This window comes from Lutjanus erythropterus, chromosome 10 (assembly GCF_056507025.1).
Source record: "Lutjanus erythropterus isolate fLutEry1 chromosome 10, fLutEry1.hap2, whole genome shotgun sequence".
In the NCBI taxonomy this organism is placed as follows: Eukaryota; Metazoa; Chordata; class Actinopteri; order Lutjaniformes; family Lutjanidae; genus Lutjanus; species Lutjanus erythropterus.
In genome coordinates, this window is record NC_139326.1 from 22,793,551 (window position 1) to 22,816,392 (window position 22,842).

At 38.6% G+C, this 22,842-nt stretch overlaps 1 protein-coding gene across 1 annotated transcript in view; it reads right to left on the reverse strand.

Moving 5' to 3' along the window:
• Positions 1-22,842, reverse strand: part of ipo11 (importin 11) — a 154,182-nt gene that overhangs the window by 127,640 nt on the left and 3,700 nt on the right. Inside the window, exons 2-6 of the mRNA XM_084728700.1 lie at positions 21,550-21,699; positions 17,615-17,715; positions 12,976-13,048; positions 9,201-9,404; positions 702-834 (exon numbers count right to left, since the gene is read on the reverse strand). Coding sequence (XP_084584826.1) covers positions 702-834; positions 9,201-9,404; positions 12,976-13,048; positions 17,615-17,715; positions 21,550-21,687 — 649 coding nt within the window. The 5' untranslated portion in view covers positions 21,688-21,699. The remainder of the gene's footprint in view (positions 1-701; positions 835-9,200; positions 9,405-12,975; positions 13,049-17,614; positions 17,716-21,549; positions 21,700-22,842) is intronic.

Below are 22,842 nucleotides of genomic sequence, written 5' to 3' on the forward strand. Positions count from 1 at the left end.
GTGGATGGCGGTCAGCAGTTTAGAGATGCAGCAGGAATACCAATGTAGGAATCTAAGACACATAATGTTGTTGACAGAGTCAGCAACAAAATGTATTTTAGCCACCTAAAGAAGTCCAAAGTGTTAGTGGTATATTTAAAAGATTTTCACCACTTTGCCTTGCCGTCAGACCACTTTTTTTGACAGGAAACAGCTATTAGACAAGCCAAATATTGCTTTTTCCAAAGCTACCTGACTCCAAAGACAAAACACTAATGTAACCTTGCAGAACATGGGAGTTGCTGGCCTTCCACTGCCTTGATCTGTTAGTTTGTGTTATTGTTTAACTTCTGTGTTTCAAAGGGTTAGTTCAGATTCCCCAAAGTCACAATACAACACAAAAAATAACCAATAGAGGCAGCAGTAGTCCTGCAACTCCCGTATTGAGCTACGTAAAAATACTGTTTGCTAAAGGAGTCTGATGGCTTTTTTAGGTGGCTAAAATACCCAAACTGTGGGTGCGCCGACCTCCATCTATTGTAAGTAAAGGACTGACAAAGTACCTCATACAACCCCACTTCAAAAATTGCCTTATCCCTGTAAGGCCAGAATTTATTTAGCATTTTGTATTAATAGATCACTGTACCGCTTTGCATGAGAATGCAGTTGTAGCGTGTGTGTGCATGGGCACGTGTGAGTTAGCGTGTTTGCAAAATTGCTACCTTTGAGGGAGAGCAGCGTCCTCTCCAGTGAGCTGAGCGCTGCAGCCTCATCTCTGGCGTAGATCTGCTGGAGGAAGCAGTCGGTGTGATGGCTCCACAGGGAGCATGCAAAGCTGTAGATGCCCGATGCCAGCTGCCAACATACACAAACAGTACAGTCAATCACACACAGCTGAAATTATTCTGGATCAGTGATCACAACAACAGGCATTTAAGGTGATTCTGGTGAAAACAAGAAATTAATCATAAATGAGTATGCACACCAGATTTTCATGCCTGCAAACTGCACCTATAACACAAGAGAGTCACAGCCAGTTACACTGATGACAATGCAAATATGAAAACACTTCGACAAAATACACTGACTGAGAACAAATACACACAGAGAGCAAAGAGGGACCTCTGAGTCACAGGTCTAATTTAGATACAAATGAACTTCCTATTACAGTCACTGCCATAACATTATTTGAGCCCAAACCTATTAAATTTTTTTTCCAATGAAAGCATTCTCCCGTAGAGGCAAAACAAGATCATCAAAAGGTAGACAAAAGTACTTTCAGTCCCATCAGGTGTGTAGTATATCGTCTGGCCCAGCAGCTCAGACAATATAACAAATCTGCCATGTCACAATAATGAGCTTTGGATTATGCTTCAGTTGGTGTTTTCATAAAAAGAATAAACAGAACAGAAAAGAGGTAAACATCGCATCTCTGGAACTATTCAGACATTGAGGCTCAATATTCAAGTATTTCAGTGTGACAATGCTGAAGGAAGACAAGACACTAAGATATTCTTAGACTGCAAAGGTGATGGTTTAAGACATTTCTGCTTCTTAGTTAACAGCTACGTAAAAAGTCATTGCAAAGTTTCAATGATAAGACTGCATCTCAAAGACAGAAAGTGAACAACTCATTGACAGAAAAACTACGTTTTGTCTGTAACACTGAAGTGTCAAGTGGGAAAAATATGAGAACCAGTGCTTAGGATGGTGATGATGTACACCTGCTGAAAGAGAAATCCCTACTTTGACAGCACAGCACAGGCTTTGATAGATTCTTTACAGAAAACAGCAAGACTGGCAAGTTTCTTCTTTGCAGAGATTTCTCAAGAGCTTGACACCCTCTATTCCACAGATTCCAGTCTAATTCAATGCAAGGAACCTCTAAATGATAAACCAAGTTGAGGAAATGATCTCAAATTCTTCCTCACTCTTGGTGTTCTTCTTTTCAGGCAATCAACTGATGTGTGAGGACGTGTATGTGTCCCAACACTTCCCTGTTGGATCTAAGGTCATGTATTCTACATGGCTAAAAATAGGTCTGACTACACAGCAGAATATGCCCACAAAAGATACTTTGGGACTGGGATGTATTTGTATCCTAACCATCTACTGGTGCTGGAAGGGATGTAATCAGTCTGGAGCAGTGGTTTTTGCAAGGAAATCTCGAAGCACATCTGTCGTCATATCCATGCAAAATAACCTCAACAACAAACCTTGCCAAGAGAGGCAATACGAAGCCTATCAGCCAATCAGGGGGCAGAGTTCTCAGAGGGTGGGTGTGAAAAAAAAATTAGGTGTCAACCAGTCAATCAGAATTGTAATCATTAAAATCCAAACAATACCCGACTTTACAGCTAACTCAGGAGACCCCAAGAGCCCACAACTCCATGGAGGGATTACATATTTCATCTGGGCTGGGAATGACTTGGGATCTGCCAGAAGTAGCTGGAAAGTGTTGCTTGGGAGAGGGACGTCTGAAATACCCTGCTTCATCATGACCCAAACCCAAATAAGCGGAAAATAAAAATCATAACATTTATAGTCGCTGTGGTCAAAACAATTGTGGACCAATCAGACCTTTGACAAACTTGAAGGCACAGAGTACAGAATACTGTGTGTGCAACAAGTGCCAAAGTATTTATTAGAAGCTAGCAGCCAATGGTGAACCAACCAACCACATCTGTTGTTTGCTGGCAAGCACCAAACAATCACACAATAGGTGTGTTTTTTCACATCATGGAAAAAGATTTTGGTAAGCATGTCTTAAGGTGAGGCTTGCCGAAGCTTGATGTCATCTATGGAGCCAGACTACAAACCCCATTATGGCCCCAGGTAGCACAATGAAAAACATCAAACAGTAAAGCTTACCACACTTGAAAAAGTAACCCATACCTCAACCTACTGGTGTTCCCTGACAACAGATTACATCTTCATAATACGCAACCTCCTCCGACTGGACTGATCTCTCAGTCTACTCCCTTGATAACCATGAGTATGTCAACTGATATATTTTTAAGTAAGTTGGCAGGATAGGGGGAAACAGTCTGTTATTTAACTGGCTGGCAGTGACTGCAGAACCATCTGAATTCCAGATAATGACTTTTGTGAATTGTTGCTAAATCATTCAAGAGAGAATTCTGATGCATCCAAGAATCAATTATTTTTCCCACCCATGTGGTGCATGAGTCTGTCTGTGTTACTTTGTGTGTGTGTGCATGTGTGTGTGTGTGCATCCGTGTGTGTGTGCGTGCGTGCGTGTGTTTTGGAAATCTCTGCTGTTGTACGACCTGTGTGTTTGCATGTATCTGCTCCCTTTCACAAGCCGAGACAGAGACAACAGAGAGGCAAATTTCAATAAAAGCAAACAATTTCTTCCATCTGCAAGCCGATTCCCTATTCCAGCAGGAAGAGATCACAAACCAAAACATTTACAAAAAGTACAGTTCATTTCGCTTGACAAGCTGTTTATGAATACCCATCCTGTGGGATATTGCCCCTTTATTGCTATTCAAATGCACAAAGCCAGTGGCTGGTTATCACCTGCCCCATTCATCTCTGAACTTATTGCATGTTTGAGAGTCACAACAACCAAACAAACTAAATAAAAGGCCAACACAGTTTCTTTACAACAATTCTTTTGCATGGTTTCAAAATTAAGCTGAAATGCTCTTATAAAAAGTAGTTGCTCTGGATAACATCTGTGCAGCTTTTTACCTTTTAATAGAAGACTTTCAACAATGTAGTCCTATTATTACCAAAACACTCTCTTTACTAAAAGAATGCAGTCTTGTTTGAGCCATATAGAGAAGTGAAAAGGCAGAAAACAGGAAAGGTTGGTCTCTGTTGATGATTCATGAGCTCTGAGTAGCAACAAAAAAAACAAAGCATAAATAAATTTTTTAAGCTCTGTGAGTGTATATGTCCATGTTCGTCTGTGGAAGTATTTATACTACTCCGCTTTCAGCAAAAAATATATTCTATTGTACTCTCTCTCTGAGTTTTTTAATAAAAAGTAACAAATGTGTGGGTGCTACAGTGCACATGCCCACATATGACGCACTGGCCTCTGGGAAACACAGTGTTATAGTGGATGAATGACAGAAAGTGACGTGCACCAGCCTGTTGGGATCAGGCTTGACACACCTGTGTTGAGACGTGCTTTGATGTGCATGGCCCTGAGTTATATCAAGTTTGACGTGTCATTTCGTCTTCCGTGACTGATCATGGATCAGTTTTTCAGATGAATGTTTTCAGACCACTGAAAAAAGACCACTTATGCAAGAAGTACCCTTTTAAACAAATTTTAATCTGTGTGTGCAATCTGTATGAACTGAATATTTTCATAAATAACAATAACTATAGCAGGAACTGTAAAGTGCTGTTTGCCACAGGAAAGTCACTATATAAACTCAATATTCAGTGGAATCAAATCTAAAATTTTAATTTAAAAAAGTCAGATGCACCACACTACTTTCATGTATTTAAAAAATAAAAAAAATTACATTCCTGACATCAAAACACTGAGTGAAGTTTATACAGAATAAAAAACAGACATCAGTCAGTATCATGTCCTCTGATGCTGAGGTGATTCACTGCCTGCAGATGTCTGACTGCAGAGAGCGGAAGTCTCTTTGTCTCATCCAGCAGTAAGTTTACAACAATTACGCAAAGTGTCACATACGCGGCAAACTAAAATAAACTGTTCAGATCACTGTTAGCCGAGCCAGCACACTACGCTTGTGTAAAATAGCAGGGATGTAGAATAAATTATTGCTCTCTATAGGTTTACATGTTAATGCGCGTTGAACAGGTGTACTCTTGAGGGTTTTATTGCACTTACTTACAACAACAAGCTTAATATCATCATATCATACACCCGAGTACAAAAAAGAAAAGACGTAAGTGCTCATTCAAGACCACAGTTCAGTTTAGTCTTTATCTTCCTGCCTGTAATTTGGCTTGTGGCAAAGCCAGTCAGTGTTCAGTGACTTTTTCAGTACCAGCACTGTGTGCAGGTTGCTAATTCTTAAAAAAGGAAAAAAAATATATCCTATTTTGTATGCATAGGACTGTCATTCCCTTTTACTGCGGTATCAAGAGTGAGTGTCGTATGAAAGTTTCAAATTTTGGTACCATGACAACCCTACTCTGCATAAGTTGGGAGGCAGAAATCACTTATAAAAGTGTCCCAATTCCATTCTCCTTCTACTTGAATATAGCCTCAGTTTTATCCTTACACCTTTTTTTTTCTTAACTCAATAACTTCTCCTTATGTGATCCCTCCTCCTGTCATCAGCAGCCCTTCTTCCCCTACACACCCTCCCTCTCTGCCTCTCCTCCCTTTCCCTTTTTTCCTCCACTACCTGTTTAGCTCCGTGTTAGTAAAATTAGTTGAGTTCACAGCTTAAACTTCCATAAGTGGACCAGTAAAACAAAGAGCTAGTTAAGTATTGCCGCTGATGTGTCATCTCAAATGATGCAGTCAACACGGTCTACAAACAGATTTAGCTGGGACGAAGAACAGGAGAGAAGTGCACACACTCAGAGTACAAGAAGACACGCTCCAACACCCCCACACACGTTAACAGTACTTCTGTTTGTACTAAATAGAGTGCGAAAAAGAACAGTGTAAACAAAGTGGGTAAAAGAGAGAGCTTAGATATGAAGAGATACTCAGCTGTCCAATCCAGACTCTGAATAACTGGCAACGGTAACATTCAGTGACTAATCACTATGTTCTTTAAAAACATACAGCTCACTATAAAAACAACCGTTTTCCTTGTTTCAAAGTTTTGTTAAGTAATGAAGACAACAGAGTTCACGAAAAGGAAATAATTAAACATTGCTAGCATTGCTATTCAGCACAAATATACTAATCTATCAACCTATTTATTAATATTTTATTGATGTACAACACCGGTTAATTGTTGCCTCCAAGATACACAGCTGCAGGTCTGACAGAACACAGTCACTCCTGTCTCTCTGCGCTTGTTCCCAGATCTAGACCAGCGAGTTGCTACATAAGTTGAATAATATCCTGGAAATCATGTATAGGAGCCTAGTAGGAAGGTATCCTATCTTTTAACATGGTCATGTCGTTTGGTAACCTCAACCTTGAGAGGAGGAACAAGCTGCAGAAAAAAGTGAACATGGCCTCCAAACTTTTACAGCAACCACAAAAGCAGCTAAGTTATATCCATGATGAAATCCTTTGTCCCTAGTGCTGTCAAGTTAAATAATGAAATTGGTATCTAGAATGGATGAAAGTACCAAAGTACCAGAAGCTAACAAGCTGCCATTGGTGAGGTGTTGTCTCCCTACAATATTAGTATAATATTCTACTTTTACACTTACTTTTTATGTAACATTACTTTCACAACAATGTAAACACAGTACTTCATCACTTAAACGTGGCAGAGGTGGTCCGGTTTTTCTCCTCTCCATTATCCATTTTTAGCTATTGTCACAACCAACATCTAACTACTATGTAAAATTTGAAAAACATTAATATCGCCATCCTAAAAGATGCCTTCATCAGTTACACAGGGCCGCTATTTAACGTCATCAATCCAATTATCCATTCTGTCACTGTCAGCAGGCATCAGCAGACACTGTGTCTAGAAGAGAACCCCAGACCTGAGAATCTCACAAATTTGGGGTTCCCTTCTAGACAAAACCAGCAGACACAGATTCGATGATTAAACGATTCTCAATGCATCTTGATGATCACAAAATTTAAAACTTTTAAGCCCTGGGCTCGGGGTTGGATTGTATTTATCTGCAGCTGCCCACTTCACCAAAACTTGAGAAGTAGCCTAGTTTTGAAGTAAACATGATGCATAAGACATATTTTGGAGGGGGGTTACTGGGGTATGATTCAGAATCTATTTTTGACTGAATTAATAGAAAAGGAGGCACAATTTTCAACCTCTTGCTCCAGTTTTCCTGACTGCCAATTAAATGGTCTGCAGCATTTTCTTTTTTTTTTTAAGTTAACTGCATTAATTAATGAACTGATCAATCTGAAAGAATGCTATAGTCCCCTGCCTGTATGACAATAAAAAAAAAATAAAATGAGGAGCAGGCGGAGTGTTTCACTGTATGTTCCACTGTACTGTATGTTTCACTGTACTGTATGTGGTGTTTACGTTAATGTCATGTCTCCAGCAGTGGAAAGCAGCGTCTCTGCTGCACCCTCAGCTCTGACAAGAGACTTTGGTGTCCAACATGCAAAGCAGGTACAGAGTTTTTATGGTGAAACAGTTTGAGCAGAGAGAGTTGGTCGAAGTTGTTAAATGCCACAGTGTAAGTTGCTCTGCCACTTGTTTGTTACAGCTGATTGCTACTCCGCTCCATGAACTACTTAACTTCTCTAATGGTAGGAAGTAAAAATTTGTTTTTGTATGTTATCTGTTTTTCACTTTATGTTAATAAAACAGTTGCCAGTTCAATTCCCACCTGCAGCCCATTTGCCGCGTGTCATCCCCTCTCTCTCTGCCCCCTTTCCTGTCATATCTTCAGTTGTCCTGCTGTCCCATCACACTAAAGGCAAAAGGCCAAAAAAATAATCTTAAAAAACAAAACAAAAAAAAACAGAAAAGAATTGGTGTATGTATGCTGTGTTAAGTGGCATATAACCACTCAACCTGAGCAAAGCATGGCCACATAGACCACAGTTAATCTACAAAGAGAGGGTGGTGCTAGTACAGCTAACATTAGCCACACTGTGTCGCAACTTAACTTATGATATGCACTGGTTACCTGTAGACACTATGATCCAGCTCAGTCAGAAAAGATCATGCATTTAGTGAGCTGTTCTCGTATTTTCTAGAAATGTTCATAATGCATGATGGAATTTAAATCATTTTTGTTATTGGAGAATGTGATTAACTTTACATTACATACCTTCACAACTTACTACATGCAATACTTTTTCAGACATTGTTTTAACCTTATCAATTCATATGTGTTGCTCAATTTTTTTCCTACTTTTAGGTTAGTGGACTTGTCTTAGTTAAAATTCCCATTTAATAGACAGGGAAATTAGTTGCTAGGAAGATTCCTGACAGACAGCTACAGAAACGGAGGTCATTTACGGTTCAAAATCAGTGAAGATGTCCTACAGTCTGAATGCACATTAAAAAACACTTAGACTCAAGGGGTGAAGCGTGCCACTAGAACAGAAATTAACGGTGTTGCATTGTCCTTTGTCTTGTCACCTCTTCACAATGCGTGGTACGTGTGTGTATGCGTGGCCACTGAGCCACTTAATGCCATGACAGGGGAGAGAGAGAGAGCATTGCATGGGCCATTTAGCGTCAAAGTCATCAGTGCATCATTTAAAAACTGCACTGTTTAATGGGGCTCAGGCTGCCTTTGTTCCTCATATTGCCTAAGGGCACACATTTTGGCATAGAGGGTGCCTCTGCACGACGTCCAACTATTTGGTCTCAGTCACTGCCTCTGATGTCCACTGGTATGTCTCTGCCACTCTCTTTCTCCCTCTGTTGGTCTGTTTGATCATGTTATTCCCCTAAATCCATTCACAACTGTCTTACTGCTTAGGTCGTGTATTCTTTTAAAACCATGGATGACAAAAAAGAACATTTCCTCTGATTCACTGCCTGTTTGAAAGAAACATTAACTCACACAAACAACCCTCTCTCTAACACAATCACTCTTACATACACAACTAGCAACACAGACAACAAATCTATTCCCAAACATGTCAGTCACGCTCGCATCATGCATGAAAACACACACACACATGTGCAGAGAATCGAATTTGATATGTCTCAAATAGTAGCTAAACAGCATCTCCTTCTGGCTAAATATGAAACTAAAAAACCTGCAACTCCCAGGATAAACTTACTATTCATGTATTCACATTCAAAAGGCTTTGCAGAAAAAAGGGAGTAAAAGAAAAAAGGAACATGACAAAGTCACAGGGCAGAACACAAGAAAAGAAAAAAACGGCAGCTAACTACAAAAGCAGCAGAGTTTAGAGGACAGAGCTCAAGTTTTATTTTTCTTTACTTGTTGACCTAAAGTCACCTTTCTTCATGTGTGCACAGCTGTTCCATCAATTGCAGAGGACAGAAAACCAGAAAGGATAGTGAATGACTAATGAATGACAAGTAATAACATTGAAAAAAAAAAAACAAAGGTGTAATGAGACTGGTGGCAAAAACAACAAGTGGCAAAAACTGTGGACTTACATCCTGGAAAAGCCGCCTGTCCTGTGCCAGACGTTTGGACGCTAGGGTTTTGGTGACATGATAGAAGGTTAGCAGTGCTCTGTGCTGCTGCAGGCCATCCTGACCCTTCACGGACTCGAGCAGAATGGGAATGAGCTCTGGCCATTGCCTGGGGCAATCCAGACGGGCTACCTTGGCTATCAGAACTGCAATCTGGGTTGCTATCTGTTGGACAAACACAGAGAGAAAATAAAAATGACCAGAGGCACAGCATAAACACAGCAGAAGGTGGTTAGGAAAGGAATTTTACTACATCTTGAACATCACTTTACAATGTGGTATGTCTTAAGGTGTGACTTTAAATGACTACAAATGGGAAATGGGACTGCCTTAATAATTACGTTAATAAATCCAACACCAAATATCTTATGTAGATATTTATTAATTTTTCAGGACTATACCATGTCTGAAATACTGTATGCGTGACATGACTATCATAGTATCATATATTTCTTGACCCTTGACAAAGTGTTCTTGCTGAGCAATTATCATTCAAATTTGCCCATATCTTTGACATTGTTAAAGGTGAATCACGTAATCATTTAAGATTCACAGTGAGGTCAAGTGCCCAGACTGAAAAGGACACTATCTACCTCCGCAGTGGGCAGTGAGCTTCTGTTAGTATTTAAACACCTGCTTTAATAGCTGATTTTTCTGTCAAACTATATACACATAGGCCTAGTTTGATTTGACAGCTGTGGTTCACACATCCTGACAAACTAATTAACTTTTCACAGTTCTATCATAAATATAGCATTAGCATAAACATCCAGTTGAATCAGCAGGTGCACTTTATTTGTATCCACATATTGAAAATCTGGTGCTCAGTGGTAAAGAACAAATACACACCAACATTTATTAGAAAACTAAGCTAGTCTAATGCAACAACCCTGCAATAAATCCTTCCTTCATGAAGTTTATGTCTCTTTTTTGTTGTTGTTGTTGTTGTGACCATTTTATAGAGGTGTTGATTTAACTTTATGGTCATTTTGGAGCCTGTAGTTCATGGCGAACTGTGTTATGATACACTGAGAAGCTTTTTAAATATTTTGTCCTCCCAATTTCAATCAATAAAAGTAAACATAAAGTTGATGGTCCTGTTACAGCCCTAGAAATCACACTATCAATTAATAAATGACACTAATTAGTGAATACCTGTAGTTTAAATTCATGGTTGAGCTGACCTAATATTTTCTTTGATGGCAGCTTCACCTTTAATTCCAAAATCCATTAATCTAGCCAGTTAAATCGATATGATAAAGATTAAAGCAGCTCGTTTAGATATTTTGATTATCATTTCATAGTACAACCTGCAGCTGGAAACGAGAGAATGAGAATTTATTGAACTGTCATGAAACTGCATGCTTTGATGAACACACTTTTACTTCATTAGCAATCTAATTTAGCAATCCACAATCAGTGTGCATGCAAATTTAATTTTCAAGTATCAATAGGTCATTATGTTTTCTAAGAAAAGACAAGTTTGCTCCCAGAATTTTCTTGGAATACAAAACTAAATGTGAACTGTCCACTCAACACTGGCACACCCACACTTTATGCACGAACATGCACAAGCCCTTCTGGAGCTTTGATTTGACAAGGACAGGTTGTGACTGGTGAGACATATGGCATTTAAATAGCATTCATTGCTCGCCATATGGACCCTATCAGTCCTGATAGTGGAGGGCTCTCCCTCAGGGACATACAAGCTGCAGAAACCAGGATGGATGGCCACCGTTCAGGGCCACCTTCCATGTCTCTTCAGACAGATGCATTACACACCACTTGATTCCTGAATTATTTGTTTGGTGCAGGATTCCCCTGACAACTGTAAAAGGGATGGCTTATCAACAGACCTTTTGACCCTCGAATGAAGTCACCATATGCACAATTACTGTCTTTTAATGTATTATTTTTACATTTTATTGTGTTACATTTACATCTGTTTCTTGCTTACGCCTGAAACCGAGGTCATTACGCTTGTTTGTGTGCCTGTTGGGAAAAACGGGGATTATCATATTTAGCATACAGATATCTATATTTAAGATGGGGTAGGCATTTATTTTTGGCATCTTTGGGCAAAAGTTGCATCATAATATTTACGCATAATGTAATTCAAATGGAATTCTGCTCCTCCTCTTGGTTGTTTTTTCTGCCTTCAAGCCTGCGACTTTAGCCAATCACAGGTCAGTAAGACAGTTGATCATGGAGTCCAAATAATAAAATAAAAAATAATCTCCTTACAGTACAGATTCAAAGTTCAAAGTCATCACAAAAGCTCAGTTAAATAAATTTAAAGGTTATTGAAGGCATGTCATTAGTTTTGGTCTGGCAATAATCTCTATCAATGCAGTTATTTCACTCTTAAGTCAAGAGTGTCATTCCAATGCCATTTCAGCCTGATTGAGTTAAGACCAAAGTTCAAATTCCTTAAAGCCAACATTGTCATTACATCTGAAATTGCTGATGTATTTGAAGGTGCTGGGACCCACTTTGTCCGATATTTGTGTCACTGCTTGGGCATCAAACAAGACTGAACAGGATGGTGTGGGATGAAAAACTCATATCATTACAAAAACACACCTCTACACTATGAAACCACACACATAATTGTGGTTCTGAATATGATGTAACAACACTCTTAGTGCCATTGTTGGGTAACAAGCTTTTATTACTTTCCTTGTGGAAAATCTTCTTTCCTACAGGGACATAATGTGTCAGTGGTACTCCACAGTACATTTCTTACCATAATCACTATTGACCTCCTCTGGAAGTAATAAGAGTACAGTGATTTTGCCTAAGTTACAGCGTTTTATCTTCTAAAGACAAGAATACAATCTGCAAATCTCGCTTCCCTCTTTGTCTGTGATGAGATCTGTTTGTTTGGATGGAACAGATGGTCTGATCTAACTAAGTCTAGAAGCCATCAGAAAAATCACAACAGTTTTGATGTCAACAGGTGGTTGAAATACATTGGCAGTGTTGAAAACGCAGCTGCCTTCACAACACTTCCTTAATGAGAACTGGGCTTCTAAAAAGACTTTTTTTTTCCTTGCACTTCATTTCTTGAAAGCACAAGGAGACGATGTAAGAAATAAAATCTGGTCAAAGTCTTTTTATAGAGTCTACTTGATCAAATTACACAAAGAAACACGGACCAGTATTCAATATGGTTTGACATCAAAGCAGGCATAATTATAGCGGAGTGGACTTGCATGTTTCAGCCAAATTACTACAAATTCTAGACTCTGTCCTTTCACAAAACATTTGATTTTGTCTGTGTTCTCTCTACCTTCCAGCCACCCACTGAAGTATGTTAATGAAACAGCAGCTTGGAACTTTCTGACAGCAGGTAATTTATCACGTATTTGCCATGTCAATTATTGTTTTGTTGCAAGTTGCAATGCATACTTTTAATGTCAATTTACACTTACAATTACATTACCACACAGAGATCTAAGGATAGAGAGTGGGGCAAAATATTTTAAGCATAAAAAAATTAACTGAACATTAATGTAACTCTGACAGCAACAATTGCAGATATGTGTTCATTATGATGGATGACCCATTTCAAGCAAATTTAAAACTCATGCAATCCTGTTTTCACACCATTATGCAATCACTGCAATGAAATAGAGCAATAAAAAAGTTAATTATATGTGAAATGGACTATAACATGCAAAACCGATATTTTCAATTTAAATTTTCACAGTACATCCCATTTTTTTCAACTAACCTGATTAACAGGCTCATTGAAGTTTGTAATGAGACCAGCGCGCAATGACGTCTTCTCCTCTTCTGATAGAGCACTGTGAACAAACCAACAAGAAAGATGCTGAGATGCAGTGAGGGGGTCAAGAAAGAGTGAAAAACAGCAAATGTAACACAATGTCTGGAAAAATCAACACAAAAACAGCATAAAAATAAATATGTGCAGTTAAGGAGGACATGTTTTACTAATTACCCTGATGAAACATGTTGCTGTTTTACATAATCTATATATGACAGATACCAGTAAAAACACATCGTTCATGCATTGCCTGTCTGACTATTTAGCACAGTTTATTCAGTTGTGCACCACTCAGGGAAGCTTTATTACACAAATTTAAGATTTTATTTCCACAAACGGAGACAGAACAAATGAGACTGAATGACACAGAGCGAGAGAACTACATAAGAATGCAGGAAGACACATGCAAATTCTTCAGAAAAAACAACAGCAGCCAGTTTTGAAACCTAGACCTTCTTACTGCAGGGAGACAGTGCTACTTGGTTATCATGTCACATTATGATGACAGGGTGCCAGTCACCCTGGCATAGCTGAATCCTGCTCATATCCTGAGAGACTCCTTATAATTTCATTTCAAATTCTGGACATGCAAACCTCCAGATTTAATATGGTGAAGATATGAATATGACATCAAGTGCCAAGTTGTTATGGGATCAATTAAATCTCTGTATAACAAACTATAGTGCAGGACTCGCCAGCTGCCTGATTTAATCAGTAAGCTTTGGATAAACCTCCTGTTCTCCAGCTCACATCTTGCAGTCTGCAACACAAGTGGAAGTTTTTACAAAATGAGTAGGGGGGTGTGTGCAAAACAGTGACAGCGTGAATCTGCAAAAAAAACTGTTTTTACCCTAATCTACCCCCTTTTGTCTACTTGAACTGCTGCTGAAGCTAGATGGAGTGGGAGTGTTTGATGTGAGGAATGAATCACACAGTAACCTTGGGCAGAGAGAGAAGAGATATGAGTAGAAGACAAATTACTCGGGGGGGTTAGTGTGAATTAGTGAAACAAGATTTACAACACACATATTTTGGGAATCTGGGAGTGAGGCAAGCTTTAAAGAGATATGGATGGGAGATTAAAAGATATATTAACATAAGCAAGTATGTTCCTGAGCCTTGTTTTGTAAGCAAAAGGAACCATCTGATGACTGGGGGATAAAAAGAAAATCATGATGGGCACAAAGATGAGTCATAGGCAGTAAAGCCATCTTGACACAAGAGGCAGAAAACAGCAAAATCCCAATTTTTTTTGCCTGTCATCTTATTTCAGTTCAGCCACAGTTGAGATAGGAATACAACTGCACATTATTACGTTTCATTTTAATCCAAGGCAGGTTGTCTCAACTTTTTGAAGGTCTAGCATGATCATGTCATGACAATAAAGGCACTTTAATCGTTTTAAAAGAGAGTTCCTTTGAGTTTTGTATGAGTTTTAGGTTGTCTAAATGTTTTTGATCACCTGAGCCAGGATTTTAAAGAATTTCTTTCAATTGACAGTTTAAAAAAAAAGGCAGATTTGGTGAGAAAACCCCTTTCACTGCAGGTAGCCACGGTGAGGTTCTCAAAGCAGGACTGTATTATTTTCCTGCTATTCATTTCCACTTCGGCTTGCTCAGGCAGGTTATTTTGGCAAATCTTTGAAAATACAGCCTATAGCTACTCACAAAGCAGGTAGTGCCAACTTTATGGTTTATTTCTTTTTTTTTTCAAATAGACCATTACTTTTGCGAGATGCATTTTGGTTTTATTCCGTAACATACATTTACAGCCACTTTTTTTCCAGGCCATTCTGAGCAATGCAATGAGAAGTATTTAAACCCCTTCCAAGGAAAAGGCATCTCAGCAAACAGGAATGAGCATGCTTGTCAGCCTTTTGACAGAATTATGCAAATGGATGCATTCTGGACCCGGCTTATATAAACTTGTGGTGTCTCGTAAGCCTGTGTGGGCTGGGCGTGTTTGTATGCATGACACATTAACAAAACACATTCAAATCTCAAACTATGGCACACTCCCTTTGCAAAAGAGACTGACTCAACGTCAAGGAGACACCTCACAGTCAAAAGTCAAGGTGTATCCCCTTGCCACAATATACACTCACAAAAGAATTCAATTAAATCAGCATGTCCAAAAAAATTGCACACTGCCTCAATGCCCCATTGCACATGGCATTCAGAAATCCTCAGTTGCAGGGCATTCATTCTGGTTGTGTTAGTATTTTTAAAGCAAGCAAAGTTGCAATGACTAACTTGCGGTTGCATCTAGAACACCAGCATGTCCCTTTCACCTCATGTGGTATCTTTGCCTCCAATTACCCCCCCTGCAACTCTCCCACACCACCTCGGGGAGGCAGGCTTCTCAGTTTGAAAACAACGGCATTAGACTATAGGTGAGGCTAAGATGCTAGAAGCAAAAACATTGTTTGTCCAGGCACTGGGCAATTTTGAGATGTGTTCTTTCAGACTAGGGGAAAGAAACCAGCCAAAACTCACATTCAAATTATTTAGATTATTTTACATCACTTTATCTCTTTGTTTCTGTAGATCTCTCCAAAATTCACTAAAAGTTGGCCTTAGATAATGCAGCATAAAATTTTAGAAAATGCATAATATACAATATAATTTTCTTCTTTGTAAGTAATCAACTGGGGAGGTTTCACAGTGAAATCTATTAGTTAGATACTAGCCCTTTGGCTGACTGCAGACAGACAATTTATGTTTATTATGATTACTCAACCTCAATGACCCACGACTTTCAACAATGTGAGTTTTAATTAGTGTATTTTTAACCTGGCCAAAACCTGTGTACCTTTCTGAACTGATAATTAATGCAACACAAATCAAAAATATCCATTTGCTCCAACCATTTATCACCCCGCTACTGACAGAAAATGTGTCTGGGTAATTCTGGCACTGACTGTCTAATCCACCAGGAGACAGCACTTGCAGAGAACACTGCCTTCCTCTGTTTCACTAATATTTCATGTGTGTGACGTACATTTAAAAAAATTATTCTGGCATTAAGTACTATAGTTTTTCACATTTCCTAAGATACCTTCAGTTATATACAGGTAGGTGGAAAAACCACCCAAAACAGTGAAGGGTTTTTCTGTTAAACTCGGTAATGCACTGTCGTAAGCTAAGACCCTAAAATGGATGAAGGGGATTTGCGGAGAGAGGAGGAAACTAAAAAGAAAAGACAAGAGATCTGTCTCCCAAACCTGGCAAGGATGTCCTGAGTGTAAAGACGAGATAATTCTTTACAGATCAAGTGAAGGAAGTTATGTGTTAGAGTATATAACCCATATTGAAACAATCAGCAAATAAGTAAATTAAGTAAGTTTTAGTTTTCTTCTTTACATGAATCACATTAAAATAAATTCCAATGTCAAAATTCTTGCATTTTATGGACAACTGGCAGGCCTGTGTACAGTCCTGGGTAGTATTAATAAAAAAAGGCATGACCAGGAGCTTTCCAAGTTATGAAAAAGCAATTGACCTTTTTCACAGCAGACCTTTTGACTTGTAACAGCAGAAAACGCAAAGGTGGAACTAATAACATTAATGATGGCTCCATTACACTTAAGTGACTCAGTCAGCCACGCCAGTGAGCCAGTGTCCACAACATTGCACTTGTAATTTCCGAGGACATCATTTCATCTACATTTGGCTGGTTTTACAAAGAAATCAGGGGAAAATAATGGACTCATCATGCCCTTCTGAGTATTTTAAGAATACTGCAGTATGTTAGATTCTTGTTTTCTTATGGTTAAAACAGATGTAATTACTGTAAATCACACTGATAATAAGCAACAGAATAAGAATGCTATGTGATGAGGCCTATGCTTTGTATAGTGACACCACATGCAGTGTGCTGTCCCACGCAGTATCCAGCTCCTGGATTAATGACAATGGACCAAAGGTATTCAAATAAATAACCCAAAGGGCCAGAACCCCTTGCACAGCACTCTGGCAGTTTGCTGAACTACTGACAAGAGTGAAACAACTTCAGTTAGGGGAGAAAACTTTAGAAAGAAGAGAACAGCAATAATTTGAAGTGGTCAAAGAGTGGCCACAGAGTGCTGAGGCAGAACTGATTACCTCCGGCCAACCACTGTCCTGCGAATTTAAGAGCAAATGTTCAATTCAAATCTAACAAAAGCCAGCTAGTCAGGTACCCAAAGACAGACTGTAAGGCTCAAAGCCGATCTGGCACCAGACAAAAAGAGACACAAAAGAATAAACTGAGTATAAAATCAGAGCACAATGACAGGATGAACAAAAAAAGAAAGAAAGGCTGTGAAAAGTCGTCGAGAAAGAACTACAGACGTAAGCTGTAACTGGTAAAAGAGAAGACAATGGGGAAAATGAGACAATGAGGAGAAAAAAACAGAAAAAATGCAACTACAAATCTAACAAAAAGAGTGATTAAGACGGATGAAAAAACATAGAGTAAGAGCGAATGAGACAATGAGGGACAGAATAAAGATGAGCAGTGGAGGAAAGAAGAAGACAACGATGGAAAGAGAGCAAGGCTGGTGCGAGCGACAGCAATAGAGAACAAGAGACAAGCAGGCACTTACTGAGGCGCTACTCTCCTCCAGTATCTGTCAATGCCATTTTTGAAGTAGAGCACAGCCAGCCACCTGACGTTCACATCCAGCATGTGGTTATTGAAGATATTCTATGGGAAGAATAAAAAAAACAAATATTCTTAGCTAACATTGCTTTTGTAAACTCAGTAAGAGTAATACCGGGCAATTTAAAGACTGACTCAGTTAATGATGTGAGACAGCCCAGATTCGACAGCAGATAAACAACTATGACTCACATTATGACTTTATCCTACTAGATACTCGTATTTGTGTGAGTTTGTCATGATTAGCACATGAATTATGTGTTATAGCCAAAAACATGTTTTGTGAGGTTAGTTTGACCTCCAAATTCTAATAATTTAATACTCAAGCCAAAGTGGACATTGATACCAAATTTGAGGAAATTCCGTCAAGCATTCTTGAGACATTACATGCACAAGAATGGGATGGACATGAGATGACAGTGACCTTATCCTTTGACCTTCAAACTCTAATCACTTCATTCTCGAGTCAAAGTGGACATTGGGCCCAAATTTGATGAAATTCTGTCAAGGAATTCTTGAGATATTGCTTCCACAAAAATGGGATGGGACGGACATGGGGAGGCACATTAACTGAAGAATAATGGCACAGACCTGTGATGCCATTAAGCAAGACTTAAGGATCAGCTCCATTAAAACACAGGGAATGTTGTCTTTCTGATCTAGAGTGTCATAAGTTGTACACACTAATACAGTTTCATTTCTCATAAGGGCAAACATTTCTGAGTCATAATGTAGCCATAATCCTAGAAGACCTGGCTGAGAAGTGTCACAGAATTCTCAAAGTCATCTCCTATTCAATGCAAAGACAGGAGCTCCAAAGAGAGCAGCACAGCAATATCAGAGATTAGAATCTTGGCTCCTGTGTTTTCAGGTTTATGAGATGGAGGAACAAACATGAGTTTAAAAAATGGTTTAAAAACATCCCTCAGTTGTATCAAGGGAACAGAAGACCATTAGCAGGGCTGCACAGTGTAACTATTGACTTGAATCTGCAAGTAAATATCTGCCCACTGCCACCAAACTTTTAATAGATGCATAACTGGCCTGGCAGACATTTGATTTATTGGTGCTGTCCTCCTGCAAAATCTTTGTAGTGATATACAAACATAATTCTCCTTAATTAAATGAGACAGAGCACACTGTGCACTGTTGAATTAACTGATATGGACCATGGCAGCTACATAAAATGAAGCATAAACACAATTTTGTGTCTCCAATAAAACTTAACTAAGAGACATAGTTGATCTTCAAGAGGAGTTTTGTCAGAGTCTGCAGGCCATTCCCACATAAAAATCAAGGCAAGTGTCCCACCTTCTGCCATTCTGACAGAAATATATGAACCACGTTAACGGGACACAGCAATGGCAAAAAAATATTGATAGTGCAACATAATATAGTCAGGCCTGTGATGACTCAAATTGCAGCAGTTGTGCAGTAAGGGTCTCTACAGCTACAACAAGGAACTCTGACACTGTGTTTATTTTGGAGGCCACTGTGGACACAAACAGTAGTGTTTCCACTGCCACAACATTAAACATAAAACAAAGAAATAAATCTAAAATAAAGAACTAAGGAAAATGCTCTTAATTGTTTCATCTAATTTCAAAAAGAATCTGACCCAGCAGCAGGCATTAAAACAACTATATAGAAATAATTCACCTCACTGATGGTCCTGTTTGCTGACATAAGTCATATAAAGGCATCAGTACTAATTTGAGATTTCATTATGAACTCCTTGTTGTAGCTTTAAGTACCTTAATATCCTCTTTGAACTGTGCATCACTGTTGACCATGTTGATAAGTAAGGCCCAACCAATACGGAATATTTGAAACTGATATCAATTTTAAAGGGAAAAAATTCACTGATTACTGATATAGTGAATTTTGAGCTGGAATGAACATAAATCTTTTCTATGTGGACTGTTCAGCAATTTGACTATGCAAAGGTACCCAGAGGACTCTTTTCTTAAACAAATTACTTTATTAAAATATTTAACATGTTGAATAATTTAATATATTGTCAGCCAATTGTAGAAATGAACTAAGAAAATAAACAATAAATAAAAATCAAATAAATATCTAAATAAACAAAATTATTCAGTATCATTCAATTGTTGACAATTGAATATTGCAGTCAATTGGGGGCAGGTTGCAAAAGAAGAAGCATAGCTTCTCAGCATTTACAAATTGTCCTCATAAATGTTCTGCCTTGTGCCAAATCTAAATCACCCAAAGCACGGTTTTCTGCATTATGTTCTGTTTAAAAGTTTTCCAGACAGTGCATATCAGTTAACATATATACCAATACGACATATCTCTCTCTGTCATAGGTCCACATCAGGTCAATCAGTCTGGCTCGACTGATAAGTGTGAAAGTTTAAGAACAACGGCAAATCTAAATGCCAAATCCTGATATCAGATTACTCTTTATTGCATTGTTGGATTTTTTTATCATTCCTGTTAAACAGGCAACACTTTAATTCACATTTAAAAATAACGATGGTTTTCTATGTTAACAGATCTCACAGTTTGCTTGGAATCTCTTGCAGTGATACTTAAGGTCGGCTTCAGTTACAGTTTATATCCTAACTTGACCTGAGAGCAGGCATCACAATACGACTGACTTACATCTCGCCGCTTGTACTGTTTATTCTAAATTGTAGATGCTGTGTAAAGATTAGATGGCAAGCCAGACAAGTCAGACAAATGAAATGCTGCACAGGCCACAATATTTTTATTGGAAAATGCATCGTCTAGGACATACTTTGACAGAAACAGGACATTGTGTTATTTTACACAGTATATTTTGACAAGAATATAGAAAATAATATATTTTCCTGAGAATAGAAGGGGGTTTTATGCCTGGCTAGGGAGAGCACATTCTGGGTCAATTTGTCGACTAAAGGCACAAAGATGAAACTGAAATCCATCTTTTCATTTAAGTTCAGTTGAAACAGTCAAAATATTTATGTGTGTCTGTGTGTGTGTGTGTGTGTGTGTGTGTGTGTGTGTGTGTGTGTGTGTGTGTGTGTGAGTGTGTGTATGTGTGTGTATGTATATCAAGGCCAGAGAAGATGACTGAACACCAAACTGAATTTTTTTGATTTTTTCACCACCATTGATTTTAGACTTTAAAACAATGAAGTCTGTCTGCGAATGAAGTCTAATAAATCTATTAAATGACGATCTGTATATTTCTTTAAAGTCTAAAGTTTTTCTTCTAAACACATTGTACATGTATATATACATGTTAGAAAATAGCTGCTGAAATTATGTTAAAAGACTGAGAACTGTGTAGTCCTCAATTCTTTGTCCATATCAGCCAAGCAGTCCACTTCAGCTTATTTCAGTTCCAACAACACGACACAGAAGAAAACTAAATACCATCCTGTCACCGTCCTCTGGCTCTGGTGGCTCAAACATGCCTGAGCATGTCTAATAAAGCTGCTCGATGGAGCATCCACGTTTCAGGTCATAGTGGTGTTTGACAGTGAATAAGTTATACTTATTCATTATTATCATAAAAGTGCAAGACTAGCTAACTAATGACTTGAACTAGCAACTACTAGCTGACTAAGAAAATCTTAAGTCGGAACCAGCCCTCGAAAAATTACCTGGATGAATTGTCATACATGAACAGAATATAAAACCTCTCAATATGTTATTGCTATGCAGATTGAAAAATATTCCTTTCCTATTAGTAACTGACCCACAAAGTCAGAACTTAAGTAAAAAAACTACAGTGCACCAATAGCACACACCTAAAACTGCCCTGATTTTCTGTAAAGAACACCACATTCATTAATATTTCCATTCATTAAAGTTTTAATAGTTTTCACTTTAGCAGATCTGTTCCAATTATTTGATATCATCCCTCACCAGAAGGACAGAGTAGAAGCCTGGCTGGGTCTCCCACTGTCGAAGCTGCTCCTCCGCAGGCTTCAGCACAGCTGTGTCCTGACTCGTAGCGTGGGTTAAGGCCTGCAGCACCACTGAACTGGCACCGTCCATATCCATAGCTGGATATATCTGTAGGGAAATAAGGGGGGTGGGGGGCAGGAAGACACAGAAAAGAGAAGAGTTTCATTGCTCTTGTTGTGAAAAGTTCTGGCTGAGTTGAGGGGAAAAAAACATTTTTTCACCGTAAGGAAAAACAGCATAATAAAACATCAACTGAAAGCCGAGGCAGTCAAATTACATCTACAAAAAAATGTCAGAACAAGAAATAGTCTTTTTTTTTTGCTTTGTCTGGCTTTATCCCTTTCTCCCCCATTTTATTATAGATCAAGCAGCTCTGAAATCACTGTCAAACATAGCGAGAAGGAAACAAATCCTTCTGAATAAACAACAGCACACCTGGTAAAGACACTGACAGTCATCTCTACCACACAAAGAGCTTTTCTACGTCCCAGATAGTACTCAAGCACCCCAGCTTCACAGGTCCAAAGGTGTTTTTCAGTTTCAAAGGAAGTACCTGAGTGAGTCACCTCTGTGCCTAAAATAAGGGATTCTCACATAGAATAACAACCCTTGCCTAACTAGACCTACTTTGTGATCACGAATCCTTCCTCATCACGTCACATTTTAACATTTCCAGGCGAGTTTGTCAATAATAGGATAACAAATGTTTTTTGTATTTCTTTCCACTACAAAACATTTCCAACTTCTTTGCTTGCAGCTTTGAGCGCATTCCCAAAACGTTCTGAGAATATCTGACAAGTATGAGATAGAAAAAATGAGAAAACTACAAAAGTAAAACATTTATGTCTCTGAACTAATCATGTCACGATACTGCAGTAAGGAGCTATAAAAAGCAGTTCATTCAAGATCCAAACGCTGTTAAAACAGACTTGTGTTTTCACTTTTCCTAAAATGACCAAGTAAACAATAAATTCTCCTGAGCAACCAAATGTCTGTAGAAATTGTTATCTGTGAGACCAGTAGAGGTAGTGTGGTGGTGGTGAGCTTTCATTAAGTACGTTTCTATAAGAGAGCAGAGAAAAATCCTGACCAAGGCTGCCATCTACAGCCCAGAAACAAATATTCAGCACCTTGATCCATCGTGAGCTTGTGTAAATAGTTTGTGCATTAGGACCCTCTCTAATACAGTAGCAGCGCTTTGGCCACACTTGTCACGTAACAGAGACTGATTGTTTTAATAAACAGGCCATG